The 23,518-nt window shown below is 31.5% G+C and overlaps 10 protein-coding genes across 10 annotated transcripts; 6 read left to right on the top strand and 4 right to left on the bottom strand.

Annotated features, from left to right (window-relative positions):
- Positions 1-570: 570 nt before the first annotated feature.
- On the top strand, positions 571-1,272 carry SCDLUD_000873 (uncharacterized protein; the record flags this gene model as incomplete). The annotated part of the gene is made up of 1 exon (XM_046076806.1): positions 571-1,272. One exon carries the CDS (start codon positions 571-573, stop codon positions 1,270-1,272), a length of 702 nt encoding a protein of 233 aa, XP_045937180.1.
- A 521-nt stretch (positions 1,273-1,793) lies between these two features.
- YHC1 (Yhc1p) lies at positions 1,794-3,383 on the bottom strand (the record flags this gene model as incomplete). The annotated part of the gene is made up of 1 exon (XM_046079871.1): positions 1,794-3,383. The coding sequence occupies one exon, from the start codon at positions 3,381-3,383 to the stop codon at positions 1,794-1,796; it is 1,590 nt and encodes a 529-aa protein (XP_045937179.1).
- A 608-nt stretch (positions 3,384-3,991) lies between these two features.
- Positions 3,992-5,311, top strand: TUF1 (translation elongation factor Tu; the record flags this gene model as incomplete). Its single annotated transcript, XM_046079870.1, has 1 exon — positions 3,992-5,311. One exon carries the CDS (start codon positions 3,992-3,994, stop codon positions 5,309-5,311), a length of 1,320 nt encoding a protein of 439 aa, XP_045937178.1.
- Positions 5,312-5,595: 284 nt separating this feature from the next.
- Positions 5,596-6,747, bottom strand: SCDLUD_000870 (DODA-type extradiol aromatic ring-opening family dioxygenase; the record flags this gene model as incomplete). Its single annotated transcript, XM_046079869.1, has 1 exon — positions 5,596-6,747. One exon carries the CDS (start codon positions 6,745-6,747, stop codon positions 5,596-5,598), a length of 1,152 nt encoding a protein of 383 aa, XP_045937177.1.
- A 987-nt stretch (positions 6,748-7,734) lies between these two features.
- Positions 7,735-9,522, top strand: ECM38 (gamma-glutamyltransferase; the record flags this gene model as incomplete). Its single annotated transcript, XM_046079868.1, has 1 exon — positions 7,735-9,522. One exon carries the CDS (start codon positions 7,735-7,737, stop codon positions 9,520-9,522), a length of 1,788 nt encoding a protein of 595 aa, XP_045937176.1.
- A 448-nt stretch (positions 9,523-9,970) lies between these two features.
- MSB1 (Msb1p) lies at positions 9,971-14,407 on the top strand (the record flags this gene model as incomplete). Its single annotated transcript, XM_046079867.1, has 1 exon — positions 9,971-14,407. One exon carries the CDS (start codon positions 9,971-9,973, stop codon positions 14,405-14,407), a length of 4,437 nt encoding a protein of 1,478 aa, XP_045937175.1.
- A 465-nt stretch (positions 14,408-14,872) lies between these two features.
- SWP82 (Swp82p) lies at positions 14,873-17,899 on the top strand (the record flags this gene model as incomplete). Its single annotated transcript, XM_046079866.1, has 1 exon — positions 14,873-17,899. The coding sequence occupies one exon, from the start codon at positions 14,873-14,875 to the stop codon at positions 17,897-17,899; it is 3,027 nt and encodes a 1,008-aa protein (XP_045937174.1).
- A 543-nt stretch (positions 17,900-18,442) lies between these two features.
- Positions 18,443-19,873, bottom strand: EMP47 (Emp47p; the record flags this gene model as incomplete). The annotated part of the gene is made up of 1 exon (XM_046079865.1): positions 18,443-19,873. One exon carries the CDS (start codon positions 19,871-19,873, stop codon positions 18,443-18,445), a length of 1,431 nt encoding a protein of 476 aa, XP_045937173.1.
- A 372-nt stretch (positions 19,874-20,245) lies between these two features.
- On the bottom strand, positions 20,246-20,647 carry SCDLUD_000865 (SelT/SelW/SelH family protein; the record flags this gene model as incomplete). The annotated part of the gene is made up of 1 exon (XM_046076805.1): positions 20,246-20,647. One exon carries the CDS (start codon positions 20,645-20,647, stop codon positions 20,246-20,248), a length of 402 nt encoding a protein of 133 aa, XP_045937172.1.
- A 298-nt stretch (positions 20,648-20,945) lies between these two features.
- Positions 20,946-23,345, top strand: RGD2 (GTPase-activating protein RGD2; the record flags this gene model as incomplete). The annotated part of the gene is made up of 1 exon (XM_046079864.1): positions 20,946-23,345. The coding sequence occupies one exon, from the start codon at positions 20,946-20,948 to the stop codon at positions 23,343-23,345; it is 2,400 nt and encodes a 799-aa protein (XP_045937171.1).
- Between the last annotated feature and the right edge of the window lie 173 nt (positions 23,346-23,518).

The raw sequence follows: 23,518 nt of genomic DNA, 5'->3' as shown, positions 1-23,518 counted from the left end.
TAAGCGTCATTAAAAGTTAAGAATCAGATCAAGGAGAGGGTTGATTTATAGGGGGGAGGAGAAGGGGGGGGAAGGCTAGGCGGTAGAACATCGGAGTTTTTTTTTATTGAAAAATAAAAATCCCTCAAAAAAGAAAAAAAGAAAAAAAAAGAAAAGAAAGAAAAAAAAAAAAAGCGAAAAGACCCATACACCACGCTTACCAATTTAATGCGTGTGCTTTAAAAAACAGTCATTTCCTCATTTGTTATTTTTTCTTGTCCGGTTTTTGGGCGGTTCATATAAACAATGTGTTTTTTTTTTTTATGTAATAAATTAAATTAAAATGAATAACAAATAAACAAATAAAAAAAAAAAAAAGAAGGGAGAAAAGTGATAATAGAATTTATAAGTATATAAAACAACAATACAAAGATTTTAGTTAAATGCCTTTTCCTTTTTTTTCTTTTTTGTATATAATCAACGCCTTTTCCTTCTCTTCTGTTCTTTAACCACAAGGAAAAAAAAAAAGAGAAAAAGAAAAAAAAAACTATCTATAATTAAAACTAAACTTAAAACGACCAATCAATCAATATGCCTCCCTTATCACCTAAAAGAAATAACAAAACTTCAGACAGTCAAGATTTCGAAATAAAAAAAAATTCATTAAAAAAATTACGCTGCTCAACTGCTAAAAACAACAATGACAATGCTATAGAAGCATTAGTTATCAATTATGATGATTACAATTTAATTGTTAATTCATCAGATAACCGTGTCAAGGAGATTTTAAAGGATGTTTTTAATTCCATCAATAGCACAGTCAACAGATTATCCAACTATCTAACAACGAAGTTAAGTACCGTTGATAATTCAGATACAACAAGTTCCGCGGATGGAAAAGGACACACTTCCAAAGATAAAGATTTGGTAGCACAAATGAAGTTGCTACTAGGAGCACCCGATGATCATGTTACTAATTTTGTTGACATCAATAACAATAATAACAATATTGAATTCACCAATGGCCTGTCTACTACCAATACAGATATAAACAATGATAATTTTATTATTTTTTCATTGATATGGTTTATTATTATACTGTCTAGTGTTTTTGTCATATTGAGTTTAATTTTTATTATATTGTACATGTTTAAGAATGACGATGAGCTGGAGTGTAAATATAATAAACTAATGTCAGAAGAGTCTGTCTATTATTATGATGAAGAAGATGAAGATGAAGATGAAGATGGAGAGGATGACGAATATGAAGATTATGTGGATGAGTATCTCTGAAAAAAAAAAATTTCCCCACCCCCCACTTTATCTTAGGTTAATGTTCCAATGAGGATCTATTTTTTATGTTTAATTTTAATTTTTTTTATTCTCAATATCTTCAGTTTTCTCCCAATTATAATTTAATTTAATTTAATTTACTTTTAATATACCCAATCTTTAATTACAGTTTTTTTTTAGTTATATATATGTTTTACAAGTTCTGTCGTTTCCCGTTCTGTCTATCATATGCTTTTAAAATAATTTTTTCTGATAAACTAATATCTAATATATACGTTTTTATTTAGTATACATATATACATATATATATATATTAAATATAATTATTTAATGAATCAATTCCTTTTTTTTATTCCCTTTTTCTGTGCGTTAGTATTTTTTATTTTTATTTTTATTTTTATTTTTATTTTTCACAAAGGCTTGGTATTAAAAGTTAATAACTTTATATGATTTAGGTCTATGATTTACAGAATAATCTATATGGATATATATAAGTTTTATTATTAGTATTATTATTATTATTATTTATTATTATTATTATACCTGCTAGCATTATTATTATTATTACTACTATTATTATTAGAATACCTACTGCTGGGATTATTGTAATATCTTGAAGAAAAAGATCTCGTGTTGCCCTTATTATCACTGTAATTATTAAACCTTTTATTAATCGTACCAGGGGTCATTGCTACATTGTATCTGTTAGTGTTGTTTTTCATATTACCCCCATTAAAATTATTATATTTATTTTTATTATTGATATTAACCTTGTTAAAACTACCATAAGTACTATCCTTCTTTACATTGTTATACGTTTTCAGTTGCGGTCTTGTTTGATACTGGTTTGATTCAAATCTCCTTTTCTTAAAAACACTACTGGCTGTTGTCGCAATATTGTTGTTAATATAGTTATCCGCAGTTCTTTTCCTGGACTGGAATCCCCTGTTATGACTACTATTAAAAGTACCACCAGTATTGTTATTTCTATTAATCACAGAGTTGCTGCCATTGACGTTATATTTTTTGGTTAAAGCATTTTTACTTCTCAGTTTGGTACCAAATCTGCTAGCATTGTTATTGTAGGATGAAAGCAGTCTTGAATAGCTATTGTTTAGACCATTGCCATTATTACCACTTCTAGTTTTTTTAATCAAGGTATTCAATAATAGTCTGTGGGTTCTATTATCAATTCTAAAAATATTACATTGTGATTGTAGTTGTTCATTTAGCAGAACGTTAGAGTTATTCTTTTTATTTGTAGAGTTGGTATTGTTAATATTCCATATTTTTAATGTTTTAGGCGGTAATAAGACAACTTTAGGATGTGCTTTATTGATAGAAGGCCTAGAGACAACACTATTTGGAGTTATATTTTTGAATAACATAGATCTGGTACTGACAGTTTTTGTGATTTGCTTTCCAGTATTACTGTTGGCCTTATTTTTATTATGATTATTATTATTTTTAGGATCAATATTACTATCAACATTCCCATTATTTGCTCTTTGGGGCAATTTGTTTTTCAAAATAAATTCCATGGTATCCAACCTATTATCTAAATGGAAAACCTTATTATAACCGGGTGATCCAATGTATAACCAATTTAATATTCCATTAGAGCTGTCAACAATGTATTTATATTTTATTTTGGTATTAGTAGTGGTACCATTAATAATTTCCCTTTTACCCTTAGCCATTAAGTTTCCTTCTTTTCTTCTTTTTATTACTTTAACGTTTTTGTAAATTAAATTCTTATACCTTATTTCATATAACTTTCTCTTTATAGCCAATTTCTTGAATATTAATTTTTTTAATTTATTTGACCCGTAATAGAAAGACTTATTATTAAATTTTAGCCTATATTTAATATTGGCATATAGTTTATCCTTATATTGCTTAATTAAAATAGCACGGTATCCATCATTTTTATGCTTAGTTAATTGTTGTTTCCTATTTCCTTTCCTTAATGTATTCAATTGAACATATTTGTTAACATAGTAGTCAGATACCAGTTTTAAATGTTGTTTTCCAATCAAATGAGATTTTCTTACACTCAACGTATCATGTGTTAGATAGGAATGACAATAATCACAAAAGTACCTAGGCATCTACGTTATTATGTTGTTCTAATCCTTTGTTTGCAGAGGGTTGTTCCTGTGTAAATACTGTCGGATAGCAAAGTTATTGGTTTCTGTTCTATTTTCTTTGTTGTTTTTTTTTTTTTTTTTTTTTTTGTATCGGGGGGGAAAAAAAGTATAAAGATTTAAAAAAAAAAAAAAAAAAAAAAAAAAAAGCCAAGTAAATCCGTACCTTTTCGTAGAAGGTGATGTTACGTTAAAGAGGTTTAAAATTTGAATTAAAAAAAAAAAAAAAAAAAAATAAAATAAAATAAACGAAAAAAGAAAAAACAACAAAAGTCGAAAATTAACTTGTTTGAGGTGGCAATATAAAAAAAAAAGGAGAGAATTAACTTAAAAAAAAAAAAATTAAAATAAAACCTTTTTCTCTTTTTTCTTCTCTTTTTCTCTCTGTTTTTATTCTAGTTTTGATTTTAATTTTTAATTTTTTTTTTTTTTTTTTTTTTCTTCCTTTTTCTTCTTCTCCTTCTTATTTCCAAATCTGCCATTTTTTATCCTGTTAATGAATAAATACATAGTTTATTAAAAAAAAAAAAAAAAAAAAAAAAAAACAACGGACTTGCACAGAATTTATTGAAATGACTACTGCTTTACGTTTAGTTGCTGGTAAAGCCTTCCCAAGGTTTGTTACCGCTCCTTCTGCCTTTTTAGTTACAAAAAAGAATTATTTCTCTTCCTTTTCTTCCAAAGTACAATACGCTGCTCAATTTGACCGTAGTAAGCCTCACGTTAACATTGGTACCATTGGTCATGTTGATCATGGTAAAACTACTTTGACTGCTGCCATCACCAAGACTTTAGCCGACAAAGGTGGTGCTGATTTCTTAGATTATTCTTCTATTGATAAGGCACCTGAAGAAAGAGCTAGAGGTATTACTATTTCTACTGCTCATGTCGAATATGAAACTGCTAAAAGACATTATTCTCACGTTGACTGTCCAGGGCATGCGGATTATATTAAGAATATGATTACCGGTGCTGCTCAAATGGATGGTGCTATTATTGTTGTTGCTGCTTCTGATGGCCAAATGCCTCAAACTAGAGAACATTTATTATTGGCTAGACAAGTTGGTGTTCAAAAGATTGTTGTTTTTGTTAACAAGGTCGACACTATTGATGATCCAGAAATGTTAGAATTGGTTGAAATGGAAATGAGAGAACTATTGACTCAATATGGCTTTGATGGTGAAAACACTCCAGTTATTTTTGGTTCTGCTTTATGTGCCTTGGAAGGTCGTGAACCCGAGATTGGTGAACAGAGAATTATGAAATTGTTGGATGCTATTGATGAATACATTCCAACTCCTGAAAGAGATTTGGCCAAGCCTTTCTTGATGCCGATCGAAGACATTTTTTCAATTTCCGGTAGAGGTACTGTTGTCACCGGTAGGGTTGAAAGAGGAGAATTGAAAAAAAATGAGGAAGTCGAAATTGTTGGTTTCAACAAGACTCCAATCAAGACCATTGTCACAGGTATTGAAATGTTTAGAAAGGAATTGGAAAAGGCCATGGCTGGTGATAATGCTGGTGTTTTATTACGTGGTACCAGAAGGGATGAGCTTAAAAGAGGTATGGTTCTATGTAAACCAGGGTCTGTTCAAGCTCATACCAAATTTTTAGCTTCTTTGTATATTTTGACCAAAGAAGAAGGTGGCAGACACAGTGGATTTGGTGAAAACTATAGACCACAGTTGTATGTTAGAACTGCCGATGTCACCACTGTTTTGAAATTTCCAACTGAAGTTGAAGATCATTCTAAACAAGTTATGCCAGGTGATAATGTTGAAATGGAATGTGAATTGGTTCACCCAACCCCAATTGAAGTTGGTCAAAGATTCAACATTAGAGAAGGTGGTAAGACTGTTGGTACTGGTTTAGTTACCCGTATCATTGAATAGGTTCATTTAGAGGCACTATTATTTAAACATTCACAAGGTAAATTAAAATAAAATAAACTAATAAACTTGTAAATAAGTTGTAGATATTATAATTATATAAAAGAGCAGGCATATGCATTTATGCATGTTTATTATACAAAATGCTGAAAAAAATTTTTAAAAAAAAATATATATATCGTAGTTGGTTATATGTATGCATCAGACTTGTAGTTCATGTAAATAACTATGTTAAAATATTTAAAAAAAAAAAAAAAAAAAAAAGCTAGTAGACAGAGACTTTGCATCTACAATTCATCATGTTCCAAGCCTTTTAAATTGTTATCGGGTCCACCGTATTTGTAAATTCCCCAACCCAATGAAAATTGTTGATCATTATACAACTCCACACCAAATTCATTTGGAAACATACCACCGCAAGCAGCCACGAATGGTAAGAAATGATCCAAGGTGGGATGTGCCTTGTACAACAATTTAATTAAATTTGGGTCAGTATTTAACTGTTGCAAGCCATCAAACAATTTGTTATGGTTTTTTTGTACACTTAATTCAAATTTATCATTTAATATTAAATCATGCAAATAGTTATTAAATTCTAAAACATATGGGAATTTGTTACCATTTGTATCCATGTAAATGTATCTCAGATCTCCCAAATTGTGAACAGACATACCAGAACAAATAACCATTGCATTGTCCTTCCTTAGCAATTTGATAATATCTCCTAATTTATAGAAATGATCTGAAAATGAATTGTCCGCTAATAAGGACATTTGAACAATAGGAATTGGAGCATTATTGCTGCCACTACCAATCGAATTTCCCCCCATTTTATGTAAATCATCTAACTGAGCTACTTTGAGGGGAACCCAAACACCATGGTCAATATCCCTCCTGACAAATTCAACATCGATCCTTTTATCTGAAACGCCATTCTTTAAATTATATTGTTCAAATACTTTTCTTATACGGGCCAAAACATTTGTGGAAACGACACTTTTAAAAGTTTCCTTATACAAATAGTCGGGAAATCCATAAAAATCGTAAATCAACTTATTTTCAGCAAATTCATTTTCCATTTCTTCCCAAGACGCGATTTTATTTAATAATTCAGCAGGGGTAGCGACTTGCACTAATGGCACATGGTTATTGTTTTTATTTCCAAAAATACCACCATATTTAAACTTTGCATCCTTTTTATTGTAAGACAGTTGTGATTCCGGATAGGCTTGCCAATGGCCAGATAAAACAACTATATAATCTGGATTCAGAACTTTTTTAATTTCATCACCAATTTTTCTTGTGGTTCTGAATGCCCCCTTATTTGAGCCAAATTCATCATTTTCATCTAGAAAAGTTGGTCCTCCATGCGATAAGAAATAAATCGGTTGTTTATTAATAGTATTTACAGTATTACTGATGGCAGTGTTGGTGGTCATATTGTGATTGTTTGGTAAAAAGTTATTTATAAATGATCTAATTGAAGAAATTAAAGTTGTGGATTTACTTTTTGTACAAATGAAATTGTGTAGCATAAAAAAAAAGTTGTTATGAGCCTTGTCGTTGTTGCAATATAATAAGGTCGAAATTAACAGGACCACTAGCGCAAGTATAATTAAAGCAATGTAAGAAGTGGTATTTATAATAGATGTATTTTTTAGTGACTTGGCCCGATCTTCCAATTTGCCTCGTCTGTTATTACTAGCTGGCTCTGTCATTGCTTTTTCATCCCTAAAAGTCTTTTAAAAAAAAAAAAGGTTTTAGTATAACGATTAGTTATTAGTAAGATCCTTAGTAATATTTTTGTTATATATCTAAACCTTTGATTACTGTTTGTAATTATTTTATACGAAGCAAGTAAAAATTGTGCATGTAGTATAACACCTGTACATTACCCAAATTTCTCTTTTCCCCCCTTCTTCTTTTTTTTTCTTCTCGTTTTTAACAAAATAATTTTATAATCTATGAAAGATGTTATTTCTTTTTGCCACACTTTCCCACACGTCCTGCGGTAAACAAAGGGGCAAAATAAATGTTAAGATACAAAAACAAAAGATAAGCGTTATTATCAAAACAAAATAATATCTTGTTATCTAGCTCAGTAATATCCGTGGCAAAGTATCAAAAATTACAACTATCATAATTAATGACTCAATTATCTTTCACATTCACATTTGCAAATCTTTAATATCCATACTATAAAAACTACTAGCCAAATATCAGATACAGTTTACATAGATCTCACAAACACACATTAAGAACACAAACCTTGAATGATATCAACAATAACGATGAAGAATAATATATGTCTAAGAACAATGATCCTGCTTTTCTTTTTATTATTAGAACTATCTCAATTCAACTTTTTTGTAAATGCCTCACCAGTGCAAGTTTTAAAAAACAATCAAAAAATTAGTAATCATGCCATGGAACAGAAACCATTCAGCAAATCAAATACCAAAAACGACCATAATATAGACATCAACCCATTGATAAGACTTCCGACCCTAACACCAAACGCAACAGAACACTTGAAAATAGGTGAACATGGGGCAATAAGCTCAGATTTACTAGTGTGCAATGAATTGGTATATAACGAAGTCTTATTAAAACACGGTAAGACTAAAGTTAATGCAGCAGACATGAGTGTTACTTTAGGCTTATGTGTTGGTTTGGTAAATTTTTTCAACAGCGGTGTTGGTGGCGGTGGGTTTGCAATTCATACTTCAAGGCACCCGGAAAGAGAAGAGGATACGGGTACATATTTTGATTTTAGAGAGACGTGCCCGTTAAGTTGGGATAATGAAAAGTACAACTTAAGTACTCTGGGTGGATTAAGCATCGGCTTACCTGGTGAACTAAAGGGTTACTATGAAATTTATACCACTTTGGGGAGTGGTCATGTTTCTTGGAAAGATTTATTGATGCCGGTAGTAAAGCTAGCATATGAAGGTTGGGAAGTTTCTGAGGTTTTGGAGGCTGCACTCCAAGTATATAAAATACCCTTTGAGGAAAACTTTGATGACTGGTCATTTGTTTTCAGTGATGTGTCCCAAAAAACTTTAAAGAAAGCAGGTGAACATATAACGAGACCTAATTTTGGAAAAATGTTGGAAGTTTTAGCTAAAAATGGGAGTTGTGCACCCTTTTATGATCCAGATCATTGGATAAATAAGTCTATGTTAAAGAAAATTAAAGAAAAAGGCGGAATTATAAATCAAGCTGATTTTGCAAATTACCACGTGAGAATTGGCAAACCATTGACAACTAAAATACACATAGATGAGTATTGGCCATTAACCGTTTATACGACGGGTGGCGTAACCTCTGGTGCTGCGTTACTTTCAGCTTTAAACATCATGGAAAAATTTCCGAAAAGAAAGGGGGGTGATTATACTTCGGAGAGTGCCTATGAACTAGTGGAAGCTATGAAATGGATGGCAAGCGCGAGAAGCAGGTTAGGTGATTATAACGAAGAAAAGGAATTGGAATTAAGGATGCAAGAGATTTTAAGTGACGAATGGGCAATTAATTCTTCAGCATTAATTAAAAATGCGAATTTGAAAACTCAAAAAGATTGGAGAGACTATAAACCACAATACCAATTAACCGAGCCACATGGCACCACTCATTTTTCGATAATTGACTACAATTCCAATGCCATTTCTTTGACTTCAACAATAAATTTATTATTCGGTTCTTTGGTGCATGACCCAGTGACTGGCGTTATTTTCAACAACGAAATGGATGATTTTTCGAATCCTAAAGACGATGACCATAGCAATAGTTTTGGTTTGAAACCATCAATTTATAATTATCCAATGCCAGGCAAAAGACCGGTATCTTCTGCTTCTCCAGTTATCGTTCTAGACGAATTAAATTACCCAGACTTAGTTATAGGAGCAAGTGGCGGTAGCAGAATCACCACAAGTGTGTTGCAATCACTAATAAGAATTTATTGGTATCATATGCCACTTTTAGAAACTATTTCTTATCCTAGATTTCACCATCAGTTATTGCCTAATACCTTAGAGGTGGAAAATGGGTCAATGATTGGAACTCGTACTATAAAGGAATTGAAGGAAATGGGACATGATATTCAAGAAGTGCCACCTAAAAGCGTTTTAAATGGTATTAAACGTGACAGAAAATTTCTAAATTATCATGCTGTTAGTGATTGGTGGAGAAAAAGGGGTATGTCTTTGGGTTATTAGTGTGTTCATATACATATTATTATTGTTGTTATTATTATTATTATGGGATAAGTTGAATAAGCATTAAATTTTCCTTTTGGGGGAAAATGTTGCTTTTTTTTTTTTTTTTTTTTTTTTTGTTTACTTATACTTTTTTAATACTCTCTGTTTTCTCATCTATATAATTTTTTACTCAATTATCCGCTAAACTTTTTTTGAAATAAAAATGGGCGTTTCATCAAAAATATTATACGCTAGCAATTGAAAACATTTTATTTATCTATTTATTTATTTATCTATTTATCTATTTATTTCTTTAATTTGATTGTAACATTGAAAAAGGCCTTTTTCTGACATTTTGTTCTATAGCTGTCGTGTGAAGCAAAACACTAAATATTAATAGACAAAACAAAACAATAAATATTAACAGACAAAACAAAACAAAACAAAACAAAACAAAACAAAAAAAATGGTTGATACTAATAAACCATTACCCAGTACCGAGAAACTTACTAAAAAGAAAAATCCAAATAATTTAAATCTTGAGGATGATGAAGATGATGAATTTGAGTTTTTCCATGAATTCAAACCAAGCAATGTAAAATCATTAGTTCATATAATAACTACACAGTTGAAAGCCTCGTTGGATATAGAATATTTATTTTTGCCTTTTAGAAAGGAACAAACCAACGAGAATTTATTGAAATTTTTAAATTCTATTTTCCCGTTGGGTAATGGTGTCCCACTATCAAATGATGCTAAGATATTAAAAATTGTTCAAAAAACAACGCCAGATACACTATTTCAAACTCTAAAATATATATGGTGTAGATTACCCAACGGTGAAATTATTGGTTGGGAAGCATATAATAAATTTCTGAAAAAGGAAAAAAAAATGCATTATCCTCAGCGGGCGTTTCTAGAAATCATGCCTAAATGTTTGAAATCGCCTGATCATGCCTCGTTGGTTTACGATTTTTTTGATTTGTTGGTTGCGTTTGCTTCTAATTCTAAAATAAACAAATTAAGTGCTAGAAAAATATCACGTATGTGCGCTATTTGGGCATTTTCATGCGAAGCTCAAAACATCACGAACGGATCCAATCAACACCAACAGCATCAGTCAAGTGCTAAATCTTTGGATTTTAGCAGTGCCCAATTGCAAGATATTAAGAAATTGGGGAATAATTCATACGAACAAGGTTTAGCCGAATGGCTACCAGCTTCAAATGCTGTTTTTCACTTAACTATGGCCTTCATCAAAAGTTTCCTGCCGCCTGAAAAGGAATCATCTCACAAACCGATGGATAATCTCCCATTGGATTTCCCTAAAAGTTTACGCCACGTTTTATACGATAACGAATATCCACCAAATTCCAATTCATGGTATACTGGATCAAGCACAATATTGACGGTTCCATTGGTGACCTTAAAAACCACTAAATTTTCTAAGAAGCCATGGTCTTTGTTTGAAAGATGTGGCAATTGTTTAAATTTTGATAATCCAAACGATTTTGGGACTAGAGAAGATTATGCCATTTTGAAAAGTTTGTTTAACAACAAAAAAAGAGACACTGTTGAAGCAGTTAGCAAAAAAATGTCTAAACAAAGCAAAAAATTAATGAAGGAAATGACAACCAAGCACTCAACATTCCAAGCTGGTTGGGCTAAGAAAAGATGTGTGCCTCCCCTTAAGAAAGTTAATGTTAAAGACGAGATAGAAATTAAAAGAGTAGATATAGATGATTACTTCATTTGGACCTGGATGTCTTCTATATCTAATGAACAAACTTCTTTTAAAAAAAAGATATTTGGAAGATCATTGATTTCAGAATTTGAATTTGATGGGTTTAAAAAGTGGGTTATTATAGAAGAATCAGATAAAACACTAGATTACATAACGAGATTGAACGCTACTAGTAGTGCTAATAATTTAACCTTGAATGGCACAAAGGAAAAGAAAAACAGTGCTATAGATAAGATTCATGATACTGCTAAAGGTGATAAAAGGAACGCTACACCAGTTTATGAAAAGTTTCAGAAATTAAACATGGAAAAGTCAATGACACATATACCGCGATCTAAAAACTTTGAACCGGAGCTGGGTCCTCAACTACGCAAGCAACATAAAGCTGAAACCAGCGTTCATTCCATTGAGCATAAGTTGGCTAAGTGGAATCCGTTAAACAACTTAAGAAAGAAGAGCGAAACAAGTATAACCTCTTTAGAACCATCCCCTGATGTGGCAAGTGATGCATACTTGGAGGAGAGGGGAGAAAGTCTTTTAAGCCCAGCTAAACAAACTACTGCATTTAATAAGAATAATGGAGACTTGTCTGATTTAAAAGACAGCAATAGAATTACTCCGTCTTTAGAACAAAAAACGAATATGTTGCAACAACCATCAATTCATGAACAATCAAAAAATTCAGATAGAGTTATTTCATCATTTAGTTTATTAAAACCAGGCGAATACGAATTGCCTCCACTTGAACTTGGTGATGATAATTTTGCGATTGATTTACCAATTTTAGATGCGATCCAGGTGGAAGACGAAGATATTAGAAAATATGAACTGGAACGTGAACAAAGGCAATTAGAAAAAAATCGTTTACAAGAGGAAGAGGAGAAAAAACGTTTACACGAAGAAGAGCAGAAGCAAAAAACACTATTAGCTAAACTTCAAAAGAAACAAATAGAGCAACAGCGGCAGCAGAACCAAGCAATGAAGGAAGAAGAACCACCCTATGAAAAAGATTCGCGCCATAATGAAAGATTTACTGCTAAAAACAATTCTGGGACTATTGATAGACAAGTAGAAGTTATTGATTTAGAGGCTGATGATTTAAGTGACGCTGTTGACGATTTGACATCTCAAATATATCAATTTGATAGGAATTTAACCCAAAAGAGACAAAATACGCCCCATTATAAACCCGAGGAAGAAATTAGGGTTACTAGTAGTAGATATGATTCAAATACAATAGTTACACAAAACAGTGAAGAAGAACAAGGTGGCAATGAGACAAATTCCTTAATAAAGCCCTTGAATTTGGGGAGTGTAGAGTCTTTAAGTTATTTAGTCAATGATGACGCCGGTGAAAATTGTAGAGTTGCCATGCCGCAACAACAACAACATGAACAGTATCAATATCCAAATGATCAATATCCCAATGCTGCTAAGAATAGGGATTTTTATGCTCAGCAGCAATCGGAGCGACGTGGTAGATCACACGACAATCATATGGATTATGCTTTAAATGAATTAAATTCAGAATCTCCTTTAAGAATAACCCACAGACCCCCTTCTCCTGTGTCGAATCCTTATAAAAAAGATCAGTTTTCAGAACAATATTCATACACTGGTGATCACCCTCCCATTGCTTCAGCTTCCCCTATGAACACTTACCAAAAAGGCTCGCCAAAATTTATGCAACAACATACCCTAAACAGTGAGCACCCAAGATCCCCATCTCCGTATAATAATAATAATAATAATAATAATAATAATAATAATAATAATAATAATGTAAATATTGCCAGAGCTGGGGCAATGCCATCTTCATACAACCACAATACTGTTAATCCCCCAGTAAATCCTCCGTCTCCGTACAACAACGGCCATAATAATATGAACACTAACAGGTCGCCAATGCATCCATCCTCATATAATAACAATGTAGTTATTCCCCAAACAAAATCACCATCACCTTACAATGGAGGTATGTCACCATCACCTTACAATGGAGGTATGTCACCATCACCTTACAATGGGGGTACGTCACCATCATTTTACAACAGAGGTACGTCACCATCACCTTACAACAGAGGTACATCACCATCACCTTACAACAGAGGTACATCACCATCACCTTACAACAGAGGTACATCACCATCACCAGGCACTCCTAATAATAATACCGCAAGTAATTTTGGTACTGGAAATATTGTTGTGCAACATGCAAAGTCTCCTCAACCGAGGATACAGGGAGGCACTGGTAACACTTGTGGTTTACAATCACAGGTGTCGTATTCACCTCAATATGAAGCTGGTGCAGGACTTGTAGCTTCACGGGGTCGATCGCCGTCTCCACAAAACCGTTCTTCATCTCCGCATGGTCGCTCACCTTCGCCTGTTTATGTAGAAAATAGAGTAGGAATGGGGCAACCTAGCCATTCATTTACATCCCCACAAATGGCATACCAAAAACAAGATAATAACGCTGATCGCAATGCCATTAATCAAAATAAGCAAAAGGCGTCTGCAAACAGGAATCCGTATGTTATCCCAAGAGTAGAAAGCAACCCTCAATTGCGAATACACCAAACACAACCACAGCAAAATGAGTTTCAACCTAGAGGGAGGGGCATCAATGGTAATTTCCCGGTACAGAAAAATTTATCTGCAGTGCCACCAATGATTGTTGTCAGTGGCTCTCCAGGAACAAATACTGTAGCGTCTTCTCCACCAAGAGCTAATACTATGATGAATATGCCGCCTTCTCCACAATATCAGCGAGGAAGTGTGTCACCATACAGACAAACACCATCCAACAATAGTATGATGCCAACATCTCCTCCAAATATGTATAATGCACAAATGCCAAGAGCCAATAGTATGCAAAACATGCCTACTTCGCCATATCGACAGCAGCAACCGCCAATGCATCATAATAACATGAATTGGGGAGGTCCAATTCCATCAAAACAACAACAATACATACCTAGAAATACGTATGGTCCGAATGCAGAAGCCGATGAAATGGAGAATCCTATTGTTTCTAAAGTGGTAAGCGAAATGCCAGTTGCTCCGAGAGTTAATAAGTTACATAGTGGTAACGTTTATAAAAGTAAGGGGAGAAAACAGTTGTATGATCAAATTCGTGGGGGAGATTTTGGAATTTGATATGTAATTATGAATGTATAGGATTGATTATTATTAGTATTAAAATGAGGAACTGATATGTTAATGATTACAATGGAAATTTTAATAAAAGCTATGTTAAAAAGTACTATTAATTTCTGAGACGTATAAAATGATTTAAGTCCCTGACTTTCATTGAAAAGGACAATAATAAAGCCTAAGTAAGTCCGAGTGTTTTTCGCATTATAAGTTACCTAACATCTTTACACCATTGCTAGATTGCGTGGATGGTTTTTTTTAGTAATAGTAATAATAATAATAATAATACAAATAAAAACTTGCTATTTTAATTTAAAAATTTTTTTTTTTTTTTTTTTTTTTCTCCCTCTTTTTTAATAAAAAAAAAAATACCAACAATAAACAATTTTACATCCGTTTTAAATTAAAAATATTAGCGGCTTAAAACATTGGAGGAAAAAGAAAAGGAAAAAGAAAAGGGGAGAGAAAATGACGATATATCGAACAGTAGAAACTGACAACCATAATTTATATTTGTTGAAACAAGCTATATTTTATCTATCTAATAAAAATGACTATCAGTGCGGTGAATTAAACGAATTTCCTTTAAAAATACCACTACCACCAGCAAACTATTGCGAGTATATTTCATCGCCTGATTCTTTAATTTCATCATATAAATTAAATATTGTTGATAATGAAGGTGAAACAAAAATAGATTCATTTGGATACCTATTGAATGAAAGAAAATATAATATCACCACCTTCACTCTCCCACAATATAAAAAACATAAAAATGAAAATACTTCTATTAACAATAACATTATCCAACAAACAAAAGAAGAAGAGGGGGAGGAGCATGAAGATGGGAAAGTGAAAGATAGAACTTTATACATTTTGTTAAAGGATTTATATTCATTGCTAGGAAACTTACCTACAAGAGGAGACAAAGAAGAGGATTGGGTTCAGAAATTTAATAACGTTTATCCTGAAATTAGAACATTTAATCTTTCAAAATTAATCAATAGTTCGGCATATACGGATTTTTTTTTAAAAAAGCTTAATATTGGCAGAGATCCTGGTAACATTTTGAAGGAAGAAGATTGTATAATAATTCATGCTAAAGCTGCTTTTGTTAGGTTTGGTGCTTTATTGGTAAATTCTGGCATTCGGATTATAGATGATTATTGGGATTTAACTGCTAAGGATCAAGGGTTTACTTACCAAAACCGTGTTTTTCCGATTGCTTTGGACATAGTTAAAAAGGCAAAAAAAATATTATTTATCAATCCTAATGATACCAAGACTTTGGAAGAAAAGGGAGATACTGAATTTAATTTTTCTGACATTAAAACAGACGATCATTTTGAAAACCCATACTTGACCGTTATTGAACAGCCTTCTATGGAATTGAAAAGGGCCTACAACAATTTTCAACAGCAATATGTGCATTACCAAAACATATATGATTTTTATAGTGCCGATGATAATGCTTATAATCATATACCTACTATGAAAGAAATACAACAGAAACAGGAAGAAGAACAAAATAAAACTTATGTCATGGAAAACTTTAATGATAATGGTGATAATACTAATAGTTATTACAATAATGCCATCTTAGATAAAAGAAAAAAGTCTAGAAGTGGAGTTAATATAGGTTACGGAAATAATGAAGATCTGGATAGTTCTAGTACCCATTTAAAAAATAATGCAACAAATAATGGTTTATATTACACAACTGATCGTATCAATGAAACTCTATCTTCTTTAAGACACCTTATTGTACCAGGGCAGAATATCACGGGTTCTTTAGAACTAAGTGCAAATTTTAAAGTACCTAAGTACTATAGTAAGTTATCCTTTTTGCAAACCGGCAGTAACAATATGGATAGTCCTATTGGTACAAATGTTCGAGATGACCTACACGAGTCTGTAAATACACCTATTCATAATAATGGGTGCAATGGCACTACTACCAGCCATAAGAGATTATTAGCTGATTTATTGCCCGAACAGAATTATAGTTCTAGAAGTATATCAGGCATGGAGAAGGGACCCAATATCTTAAAAATGTTTACTGATAAAGCAGATACACTTAAATCCAATGAGTTAAATATAAACGGTTGGAAATTTGAAACTTTGCCTTTAAGATCCAAAATGAACAAGAAACTTCTAAGTACTGTCGGTATAGATGGAGAAGAACAGAAATATTCCGCTAGAGGGCTACCGATATTTAATAATGAACTTCAATTGGTTAATAGGTTAAGAAAGTTGACCCCTTTGCAAATTAGGGATTTAGAACGTGAACATGATTCAGTTCAATTTAACAAGGGCGTCAACATAATAGCTGGGATTAGAGAAACGAAATGGAAAAAATATTGGATATTTAAAGCTGGTTTGCCTATTATTAAAACAAATAACATCAAAGATTCCAATTATTATTATTATTATTATGGCGATGATTTGATGAATAAAGGTGACATTAGCAGTTCTAAAGGGAACTTGCTTTTATCAGGCAATGTTAAAATTAATGGAGCAACAATCAAGAAAAAAAAAAGGGCTTATCACAATCCATGGACTAACAGAGGTAGGGGGAGAGGACGTGGGCGAGGACGTGGGAGAGGACGTGGTAGAGGCGGTTATATGACATCACGTACTGTAATAACTAAAGTTGAGGATAAAGATATGGATGCAAGTACTGATAACTTTGGGACTAGTGATTCTCTTTCTAAACATGCGAATAAGGATAATACTACCATTATGGCAACTGCTAATGACAATAGGATTAGTAATGTCAATCCTATGGAATTTCCTAAGGATAATATGTCTACTGATACTCCTTCTCAAGGCGTTACCACATTGTCAATAGAGGGAGGTAGTAATGATATAGAAGGGGTGAAAAAAGACTTGGATCGAAATTCTAAACTCATGCAAGAGGTGAACAAAGACAAAATGGAAGATGGGTTAAAACAAGAAAAGACCAATGATAATGTATATGAAGATGATCTACACCAACAAGAAATAACTCAGAATGGTGGCGATGAAAATCAGGAAGTGGATGAGGATGGAGAAGATGAAGAAGATTCTGTCGAAGACACGGCGGATGATGTAGAGGAAATGGAGGAAAATGATGTAGCAGATGATGAGCAAGAGAATAATAAGGATAATAGTGTTCAATCTCCGGTAACACCATATACGCCCATTGAATCTAAAAATGATGAGAAAACCGAGAATAGGAGTCTGGATATGCATAAAGCTGAGAATGTTGAATTGTTGGAAACCTCTTCTAAAAACAAAAATATTCTAAAAACAAACAAAGAATGGCATAATTATATATTTAAAGAATATTTACCTAATGTAATTTATAAACAAGAAGAAATAATGAATTCTCAATACGATGCTGGTAGAAACTGTGATATATTAACTATCCGAAAAAGGATACCGACGGTCAATAAGCTTGGAAATGGGAACATCACAGGTTTTAGTCCACCTTATGCAAATGGTTCTGAATAAATTAATGCATTAGAATATAGATCAGAGATCGCTAAAATGTGTGGAAGATGAACATGTATTGAATTATATATATATATTATTATTATTATTATTATTTTTATTATAATGCTCAATTTGAATTATTTAATTAAATAAAATTACAACCGTGATATAAAAGAAGGGATGCTGTTACTAATTTTATATATTTATTTTTGACTTGCAAATCTTTTTTTTTTTTTTTTTTTTTTTTTGGTTCTAATCATCCAAAAAGTTTGTGAGGATGACAAAGCTAAGCAATGACTAAAAAATTAAGATAGTTTTGAAAATCCTCTCTTGTATCCCTTTCTTTCAATATATATTTACCAAACTTATTTTAAAAGTTCATTATAACTTAGGGATTACGAATTGACAGTAAACATAAAGTATACACGTAATTTATTAACTATTTATATTTATTTTAAAGTAAAGTTATCAGTAAATTTAAACATTTATGCTATAGAAGTTGTTGTTGTTTTTTTTTTTTTTTTTTTTTAAATGGTTTGAGTCTAAATAGAGGATTTCCATTCATAACAACTTGGTTTTGACAATTTCTTGACGGATTTTAAATGTATAATAAGCCATAACCATCATAATCACAATTAAAGGGATTATCCACAAAGTTAACTTATACATAATATCATCAGCATGGATAACACCATTATTGCCCCCATTGATATTTAAATTTTTTTCTTGTTTAGTAAATTCTCTAATACGTTCTTGTTCACTTAATATTTTTTCTAAATTTTCATTCAATTTAATAAAATCTTGAAAATTATCCTCAGTAATAGAACCTGATGATTGTTCAGTAGAACCATCATTATTTCTACTATATGCACTTAATACGCTCACCAACGCATCAATCTTTTTCAGTTGTAATCTATTCAATTCAACACTATCTTCCAATTTTTGATACAATTGAGAAATATCATTAGCTAAAATTTTACCCTCGATTCTATCTAATTTTTCATATAAAGAGTCCATGTCAATATTTTTATCATCATAAATGGATTTTTCCTTATAAGTTACTTCTCCGGTGTCTTTATTAATAATTTGTGTGACATATTTTGGTTGGGGCATTGTTTTAACATTTGGAATTAAAGATTCATCAATAATAGTTGGATAATAGTTTAATTTTAAAATTTCAAAGCTTTCCCCGTTATTAATATTACTTCTGTCAATGTTTGTTGCGGTAACACCAATTTTAATTTTTTTATTATTTAATACAGTATTATCCAAACTAACTTGTCTAGTTTGGAAACAAAGCTTGTTGTCAACTTGCACTTTCAAAAAGCTATTATCATCTTTATTGTCATAAGTCAATCTCAAAGTTATTGGGACAGAACTATCTTGATAACTTAATAAACAAGAAGCAAAATCCGATTCGTGGAATTGATTAACGTCCTTAAAAGTTTTTGTACCATCATTTAAAATGGCTCTAACTTCGGGTCCAGTTGGACCATTATTGTCGACATGTAACAATAAACCATTGAATTTCAAATCTTTCCAAATATCACCACCGTTGATAGCATCTATCGGCTCCAACTTTTCATAGTTGGAACCGTCTATAAACCAAAAGGAAATACCCCCATCCGTTTTACCAAAATAGTTTATACTTCTAAAGGTCCATTCTATGGTGAATTGATTTGGGACATTGTCTAAAGAATTTTTAGACCAAATGGCACCATTATTGGTACTTTTTGGGGTTAAAATAATACGACCTTCACTTAGTATGGCATTATATAATAATTCGTAGTTGGGTGGCGGTGTTGTGGCTTTAATTAAATCAGGCAAAGACATTATAGGCTCTAGTAATGCATCAGATGTTTCATGATGAGCCGAGGAGGATTCGTGTGCCTGAACAACAACACTGTTGATATTTGTGATGAAGTAAGGGGAAAAAGTTGAAACTAGTAACAAAAAGGAGAATATTGATTTTGAAAGTGAATTTTTATACATTAGTGTGGAGGTAAAGAAATAATGTACTGTGTATGTGTGTATTTTATTTTTTTTTTGCTTATTAAATATATTTGTATTAAACTTTAGTAAATCTGTGAGGAAAGTATTGAAAACAAATTAATAAATTAAAAGAACAGAAATTTACAAAATTTTCACATATTTATTTTTTTTTTTTATATTTGTGAGTTAAAAATAAATAAAAAAGAAGGGCCGTGCGTGTGTTTCTTAGCGCAACAGCAACAGCAACAGCAACAGCGGAAAAAAAAATTTGATTTGAGTGCCAGGTCACGTGCGCATGTTTCAGAAATTGCTTTTCAATCGTTGCTGAAACGGCATCACGTGACCATGTTTCAAAAATAAAATAAAAGACAGTTATTTGCCAATGCAATCTTCACAAGCAGTCTTGATACCTTCTTCAGAAACAACACTTTTACCTAAAACAGTATCACATCCATCGTTATGTTTACCAATATCAATCTTTTCATTGAAAAGCAACTTTTTAATTCTTTGCTTTAATGTTTTGGCATCTGGGAATCCACCATCAATTTTCCTATCCCACAAAACAACTGTATGAAACTTTGTATCGATATAGAAATATCCCTTGATTAAAAATATACCAGGTTGATCATTTCTAGGTTTCAAGGATAGTTCTTTTATTTTGTCATCAAATGTTTGTAATAACTCTTGTTGGTACCAAAAACTTCTCAACCCCCATTTGCATTTGTTACAAAATTCGATCGAAACCTTGGGATAAACTGACGAGATATCTGTCATTTCTTGTTTTTTTTTTTTTTTCCCCGTTTTATAACTCTTTTAGTTATTATTACATATAAATCAATGTTTTTTTTTTCTTAAAAGTTATATACGTCTTTTTTGTCCAAATATTTAAAAAATTAAAAAAGTTAAAAAAAAAAAATAAAAATAAGAGAAAAAAAAATACACACACACATACATACACATTTTAAAGTAAAATAGATCTTATATATAACATAATTAGACTAAAGTTAAAGTATAAGCTAAGATTAAAAAAAAAAATAGACTCGATAATAAAAGGTTTATTAAGATAATTATTATGCCTGCCTCATTTACCGATAGTTTTTGGAGTTTTGATTTCAAATCAGGTATTAAATCTTTATTTGATGGATTATATCAAAATTGTTACCAAAATGAAGTTTATATTCAGTATTTTGCAAGTAAAATGGAAGTAGAGGTTATATATGGTAAAAAAATGATATCTAATGCCAATTCAAAATTACCGTACGAGTCAATCGGTACTACTGGCGATTCAACTATTTTACAACTTAATGAATTAATGAAGAAGCACGGGGAGGAAAGACTCAAATTAGCTTCAAATATTGAAAGTAATGTTTTACAACTTTTTACTAAATGGTGTATGGAACACAAAAAAAGGCTAGAATATAGTGAAAAATTGTTGTTGGATAATATTGAAAACTTTGAAGTTTTTAGTTTGGTTGTTAAAAATAAATTTGAGGTGAAATATTTAAATAAATGTAGAGCGCTAGAAGATTTTAAGAGAGAAGCTTTTCCGTCATCCTATTCCATTAACAAAACTCTCTATCATAATAAAGCAATTACTGAGGAGAAAGGCGAAGGAAAAGAAGAAGAAGAAGAAGAAGAGGAGGAAGAAGAAGAAGAAGAAGAAGAAGAAGAAGAAGAAGAAGAAGCATCCATTCAAAATGCGAATGAACGTGAAGATTATTATGACGATTCTTTGACCTTAGCCCTAAAAAAAATAAAACTATGGGAGTACTATCAGGATTTTATAGCTCACGAAAGGGAGCACGACCAGTTTGCATCATTGTGCTCCAACACCATTGATGTAGATTATAAAACCATGAGAGCGATAATTAAATCTTTATTAATAGACATGCCCAAACACGAATATAAAGTTCCGTTGATAAAATACACAATATCAAATACAAACAACGGGTACGAAATTGTTAGGTTTTTAATACAGAAATTGGCATTAAAGGATACTGATCAAGCAGAATTGATTGGCCAAGATTTAATGGATTTAGGTTTCATAAAAATTTGTAATGGTGTTATGGGATCCTCTTTTATAAATTCCAAGCAATTTCAATACCAATGGAAAAATCATGCTTTTGAATTTGCCTTTGTTGACCCCGAGACTATCACTCCAATTCCTACTGACCTAGATAACGACATTAGAAATGTTAGTGAAAAGCCTGATAAACCCAAACCATTGAATGAAAATGAAGTAAAATTGAAGCAACTAATTGAGGAAATGGAAGATGCAGATAAAAAATATAGAGCGGAGGTGTTCAAAGCTGATAATTTGCGTTGTTCTTTGGAAGAGTTGATGTTTGATCATTTGTCTTTTATGGAAAAATGTGAACGAGACAGAATAAATGCAATTAAAAGGGCCACCGAAGATTTAATAAACTGTTATAAAATGAGTCAGACAAATATGTCTATTATCGGTACTGACACCAACGCCTGTGATTGTCCAGATATATTATGTTTGGAAAATATTGCTGCTAATAGTATTTGTGCGATCAAGAGTGGCACTTCTACTAATGACACCGTTAGCGGTATTAGTGCATCCCCAATTTCAAATGTGAATATGGATCCTAGTTATGATTTGAGTAGATTTATTAAAAGGTACAAGACAGGGGCATTTCAACCAAAACCATTGATATATAACAATTATTATAATCCAGGTGCATACCAAATATTTGGTGTTGATTTGGATACCAGGTGTAGACTAGATAAAAGTAAAGTTCCGTTGCTAATATCAAATATTTTGCAATATATGGATAATATTATTTATCCAGAATTGGAAAATGATGAAATTAGATGCAACGTCTGGATTAAACCAGTTAAGTTGAATTTAACACATGAACTTCGTAGTGAATTAAATGACAATGAAACCGCATATGCCAATGGCTACAAAAACAGCAATAATAATAATAATAATAATAATAATAATAATAATAATAATAGTACGAAAAAAAAGAAAATGCAAGAAATATTTAAAAACTACACGGACCCTAGTGTCATTGCATCTGTTTTAAAAATTTTCTTATTAGAATTACCCAATCCGTTGATACCCGCAGAATTATATCAATTTTTAAAGGCGATTTATGATACTACTTACAGTAAAGAAGAAGATCAAGATAGATTGGCTTCTGTCGTCAAAATACTAACTTCTTTATCTAAAGTCAATATAGCCTTGTTGGATGCCTTAACTACACATTTTGTTCGTTTGATTACGATCATGCAAATGACTAAAAAAGAAGCAAACCAATATATTGAATCGTCAAGTGAATTAGTTTCTAAATTTATTGAACGTATTAGTCAAGAATTCGCAAACTGTATAATACAAGTGAATTTAATCGATAACGGGATTGATCTGGGTTATAAGTTATTCCGCGATCTATTGCTTCATAAAAAAGTGATTTTCAAACAATTAAAGGATTCTAAAAAATAATTTATGGTTTTTATTACATGTTTTCAATTATTATATAGCATCGCATAGATAATATTTTTCTATTGTTATAAAAGAAAAAGTCTTTATAGTGTGTCCTTAAGTGGCTATATATAGAAAACAATATATAAGAATAAATGATATAATTATTTAAAAGTAAAAAGTAAAAAAAAAAA

This window comes from Saccharomycodes ludwigii, chromosome I, assembly GCF_020623625.1.
Source record: "Saccharomycodes ludwigii strain NBRC 1722 chromosome I, whole genome shotgun sequence".
Lineage (NCBI taxonomy): Eukaryota > Fungi > Ascomycota > Saccharomycetes > Saccharomycodales > Saccharomycodaceae > Saccharomycodes > Saccharomycodes ludwigii.
Note: the sequence above shows the minus strand (reverse complement) of the source record. Positions and strands in the feature narration are given on the sequence as shown.